Genomic DNA, 5,983 nt, shown 5'->3' with positions numbered 1-5,983 from the left:
GTGAATGAATTTTTTTTTTTTTATTCAAATCTTATTACAATTATCAATTAATTATTTAAAAATTTTCATAATTATATCAATAATATTACCTATTAAGTACATCAATTATATGAATTCAAATATTATTCACATACTTACTTGTGAAATGTTTTCCAAGTTCATATGCATTTGATAATACCCATTTTGTGTACTTTATTTTACATTTTAATATTGAAATTATTTGACTTTGTAACACCTCTTCTCTGCTGTACCACAAACAATTTACATACTCAATATAAGTATACTTAATGTATTGTTCTTCTTCTTTTCTTTATAATCGAAATCCAATATCAATATTTTTATTGGATACTGAACTTTTATATCACATACTTCTTCAATGAAATTCTGGAACCACTTCCAAATATTTTTAACATATTTACAAAAATAGACAATATGCAGATGATTTTTATTTTCCATACATTTATTGCAAAAATTACTATCAGCAATATTCACTATCTTCAGTCTTTCCTTAGTAGCCAAAGATTCATACAAAAATCTATACATAATACTTCTTTTGATAGGAGTCAAACAGAATTTGCATACAAAGGTTACTCCATATATTACCCCAATTATGCAACGGGTATCTCTCAATTACAATGGGCTTATGGGTTGGCATCAAATACTGATAAATATTCTTACTTTTGACGTATGGGGAAAATTAGGCATTCTTAATAATTTCCTTACATTACCAATAATGATATTATAAAAAGGAGTAGCAACATAAGACATATTAAGGCAATCTTCTACAACCCACAACAAATTTATTCTAATACATGTGTAATATAAGGCTAATTCTCTTCCATAACTATCAGATAACATAATATTCAAGAATGTACTTGTTAAAATAGCTGCTGCTTTATAAAACACATTAATAACCCCAATACCACCTTCTGTTTTTGGCAGATACAAGGAATCCCTTTTAATTGGTTGGTAAGTTCCACACCACAAGTACCGGAAAACAGATTGTTCTATAATTTTTGCTTTCTCTTTACCCTAATGGAAAATACATGACACATGTACCAGACTTTACTTTAAAATAAGGGCATTTAACAATAATAGACTTTTGATATAAAGACAAGTATCGAGTCGAAAGCATATTTATTTTTACCTTAACTTTATTGATTAAAGCATCCCAGTTCTCATCTACCATTTCCCTTATAATCATTGGTTATCAATAGCCTAATACCATACACTTATTTTTCTGTTGTATCCAATCAAGTGGCCATACATTTTTGTTCCTTCCAATTACCTAAACCCATTGACAGAATCTTATCTCTATTTAGTTCTGCACCAGTAGCTAGCTCAAATTGCTTTATAATACTAAAAACTACTTTAATACTTCTTTCTTTACTAACAAAAACTGAGCTGTCATCAGCAAAACCTATAACAGAACACTGGAACCCATTAGGGAGGTTCACTGGCACAATTTCATTGCTTTGTTTAATTGTTCTGTATAGAGATTCTTGAAACATTATATATGCTATCATTGACATAGGACATCCTTGCCTTATGGATCTCTCAACAGGAAAAAAGCCGCTAACAATCCCATTTACACAAACTGCACTTAAGCATCCAGTATATAACATTCTAATTTTCATGATAAACAACACTCACTAAAACCCATCCGTGAGAGTGTTTTAAACATGAAACTCAAATTAACTTATCGAACGCCTTACTCCAATCCAGGTTAATTAGAGCACAATCTAAATTATTTTCATTTGCATAATAAGTTAACCATCCCTAATTAGAGTATTATATTTCACTATTGATCTTCCCTTAACCGAACAAAATTGTCTCGTGATATAACTTTATGAAGGACACTTTTTTTAATCTATTAGCCAAAATTTGGCAATGCATTTGTAATCCGTATTCAGTAAAGAAATAGGTCTCCAGTTTTTTAAACATAATAAATCACCACTTTTAGGTACTAATTTCAAGATACCCTTTTTTTGGCTTTTCCTAATTCAAGGTCTAAATCTATCGCAAACTTAATCATTTCAGAGAACTCTGACTTAATTACATTCCATGTCTTTAAATAGAATTCCAGAGGAAGACCATCTTCACCGGGAGTTCCGCCTTTATTCATCATCTTTAACCTATTTAATACCTCATCGACAGATACCTTTCTACATAACATTTCATTGTCCTCATCAGTTATTGTGCTCCCTATACAATTAAGGAAACTATCTTGTAGCTGTCCATCAGTATTTATCTTTGTGAACAGTTTTTTCATAGTGATCCTTTACATGACAGACTGTCGCCTCTGTGTTGTCGAGCGTCACGCCGCTTTAATCCAACCTTAGTTGCCTAATACTATTTCGCTTCCCTCTGAGTTTCTCTTTACCTAATAAATTTGCAGATAATCTCTCTCCTTTTATTCTCTCTTCTGTCCTTAACCTAAACCTTTATAACCTTCACATATTCATCTTTTATTGATTTCATTCTATCTTTTATAGCCTCATCTCTTCAAATTTATTGAAACCTACAGAGGCTTTTCTTACTTGATAAAGTATTCAGATAATTTTGCAAAAATTTTAGAGTGCCATACTTCTCTTGTATTAGCTTTGTTTAGACAGTCTTATGAAAAAACTCTTTTAATTTTGGTTTCACAAATGTATCCCACCATTCCATAATGTTGGAGTATTTAATTCTTTCCCTTTTTAAAAAGTGCCATAATCTTTCAAATTTTTCCATGAAGTCGTCCCTCTCCAATAATAAAACATTTAACTTCCGTATTCCTCTACCTATTTTACAACAATTATTAAGCAGAAATTCAGTTAATATCATTATGGTCTGTTAAAGATAATGGAATATTTTTACAATTCTTAATATTACTATACAAATCAGTCACATACACTCGGTCAATTCTTGAAGCATAATTACCTAGAATGTACGTATATTCGGGAATATTGTTCATTGAAAACCAAGCGTCTTTCAATCCCAAATGCTGTACTAAAGATTTAAGACCTTTTGATACATACCTCTCATTACCTGTACTAACATCTCTACCCGAAAGTACGCAATTGAAGTCACCAGCAAAAATCAAATTTGATATGTTGTTCCTTAAATAATACAAAATATCCACAGAGAACAAGTTCTCCCTCTCTCTCTTTTTACTTGAGCCTGATGGTGCGTATACATTCAATAAGGAGAGGTTTATATCCTTATACCGTATCCTTGTGAATAATATGTTTCCAGTGTCATCCTTTTCACTGTTAATTACTGAAATATTTGACTTTTTATTTAACAGAAAACACGTACCACCTTTAAAGCTAGTAGGCATATTCATTACAACCTCAAAGTAGTCCTCTAAATAGTTTATCCTATTCACATCTCTAATATTATGTTCTTGAAGAAATAATACATCAATTTTATATTGATCAACTAACATCTTTACTTTCAACTGCTTATTAAGCTCATTTAAACCACAAATATTTAATGAAGCAGTGACTAAAGCCATTTTTAAGGAAATATTAAAATAAATACATACTAATTATTTACCTATTTTAGCCAGTTTAGAACATTTATTTTTACCATTACTATTATCATCATCCTCATGTTTGTGTTTACCAGAGTTCTGATCACTAATTAGACCATGATCTAATACATTATCAACAAACATATCCTGGCTTTCATTTAAGGGGTTTGACAGCTCAGAAAAAACGGAACATTTTCTGTCCATTGTCCTTTTTAATGATAATTTTTACACCTGAACTGTCGTTAACAGTTGCTTGCCATTTTTGTCGTACTGGTATTTGACTTTTATCTCCGTTCCTACTCTTATTACCCTTTTCTTTAGTTGTATTGTTGCCTCTCTTTCCACTCCCTATTAAGGTTTCCTCAGGAATATTCCTCATAGACTCAACATCCATACCATTTTCACCTTCACCCTTTCCTTCTTTATGAAGTTTTTCCGTTGACATTTGCTCGTCTTCTTCACTGTTGACTATTTCTTCGGTTACGATTTGCATGTTGTCTTCGTATTCCACCTTTCTTCCGTTTATAATTTCTTCATTGTGCACATCTTCTCCTTCTGTTTCTACTTGCACAATTTCATCAGGAGATAACTGCAAAGAGGCATAATATCTCGTCGCCACTGTCTTCACTCATTCGATAATCTTCATTCCCCTCCTCTGATCCTTCTTTTACTTATTTATTTTTTTTCCTTCTTTTTGGTTTTCCTGAGTATCTCCTCTTGTACCTTTGTCAGCTGCACTATTTGTGTATACATCGGTTTCATCTTCACTAATATCAATTCCTCTTTGGCTATCATTTACCTCTTGTCCCTCAATGTTATTTCCTTCTCTTGTTTGTTCTCTGTTATCACCATTATCCTTCTCTGATTTATTATCATTTCTTTGCCTGCTTATGTCAGGAAAGTCTTTTTCATTCCACATACTAGTTCCTTCCATAATATCGATGTTACAATCTTTCACTAGATGGCCTTCTTTTCCGCATCTGTAACAAGTTCTTTTCTGCCCATTATATAATATACTTAAGTTAAAACCACACACACTTATCGATGAAGGGATATTGTCTCTAATCTTCATCTTTATTGTCCGTATCCCATTCAGCAGGCCTTTCAGGGGTCCCATACTGAATCTGTTGCTTCTTATTGAATCCACTTTTCCATACCTGCTCATAATGTTTATTATCAATTCATCAGACAATTCAAAGGGTGCATTCCTTATCGATACATATGTATACGAGGTACTTATATTCACAACTTTCACACTATCTACCTCACTTATCTTGATCTGCTTATCCTCAAATTGTCTTGCTATCTCCAAGAATTTGTTCTCTGAGCTGAACTTAACTACTACTTTATTCCTGCTCACATTCTGTACACCCAAGATGTCAGCAATATCAAGTTTCAATTCTCTGAATAACACAATACATACATTTTCGATGGACATATAACCTCCCAGGAATTGTAAACCAATGGAGTCCTTTCTCCTTAAAAAGCTTGGAAACGAATCCATGTTGTTTTAGTACTGTATCTCATAAAACAACAAAGAGAACGGGTAAACTTTATCATAAAAAACGGACCTCCCCCCAAGGCAAACGCCTTGGGGTATAAACAAACGTTTCCAAGTACCCCGTCTAATTTTAGTCTCTATTTGGCACTATTCCTGTACTTATAAACGTTTCCACATAAGTCTGTATACTCACATCACTTCACGATGCTCCATGCATTGTTATCAGTGCTTGAGTACATTACATCACAAAAAATAAAGGCTAAAGTACAGAGCGAATGTAAACACGGGATCCTGTAACGATGCCTTCTTCTTCTTTCCACTGAAGACTGGATCATACTCAAGACTGGCTAGGCGGAAAACGTTTGTTCACACAAAATATATAATCTTACTGATATTTGCCTATTTTAATTAGATTATATAGTCGTTCATAGAAAATCTACCTTTGGACGCCATCATTCCTTCGTCTGAGGAGAGGTTTTGTTTCGGCAAATACTAATTTCGATACCAACGCTGCATAATCACCATCTCAGGCAGTATAAAGATTATTCTCTCCCTGTTGTTATGTACACCTGTGTGTGTTCTCTTCCCTCAAATGATGATATTATATGTATTTTGTAACTCTCTTCTTTGCTATTTTACCTTTCATTTTAATGCATGTATTCGGTAAATTTCATTAATTTAATTTTAATGTTGTGCATATTTCTTAAATATTGTAAGAATAATTCCCAGCTCTTTCAATTCTTAATTTTTAGTTTTAGTTTCCACAATTATATATGGAATTTTATTTTTCATTTAAACAGCTCTGATGATATGATCAAATTGACAATTACGAAATGTTGGATTAAAGACAGTTTATAATTCCGTTCGTTCAGAGTTTTGGACTTAAACTCGTCAATCACACTAAAGAATTGATCTTATGTAGTATACATCTGTGTGTCCTCTTTCTTTCAATATATATATATATA

At 32.3% G+C, this 5,983-nt stretch overlaps 1 protein-coding gene across 1 annotated transcript in view; it reads right to left on the bottom strand.

Annotated features, from left to right (window-relative positions):
* LOC135203369 (collagen alpha-1(I) chain-like) overlaps nt 1-4,436 on the bottom strand; it is a 14,260-nt gene extending 9,824 nt beyond the window's left edge. The window contains exons 1-2 of the mRNA XM_064233103.1: nt 4,317-4,436; nt 3,789-4,106 (exon numbers count right to left, since the gene is read on the bottom strand). Coding sequence (XP_064089173.1) covers nt 3,789-4,106; nt 4,317-4,436 — 438 coding nt within the window. The remainder of the gene's footprint in view (nt 1-3,788; nt 4,107-4,316) is intronic.
* Between the last annotated feature and the right edge of the window lie 1,547 nt (nt 4,437-5,983).

The sequence above is a fragment of the Macrobrachium nipponense genome, chromosome 36, assembly GCF_015104395.2.
Source record: "Macrobrachium nipponense isolate FS-2020 chromosome 36, ASM1510439v2, whole genome shotgun sequence".
In the NCBI taxonomy this organism is placed as follows: domain Eukaryota; kingdom Metazoa; phylum Arthropoda; class Malacostraca; order Decapoda; family Palaemonidae; genus Macrobrachium; species Macrobrachium nipponense.
The sequence above is the reverse complement of the archived record's forward strand: the minus strand, read 5'-3'. Positions and strand labels throughout refer to the sequence as shown.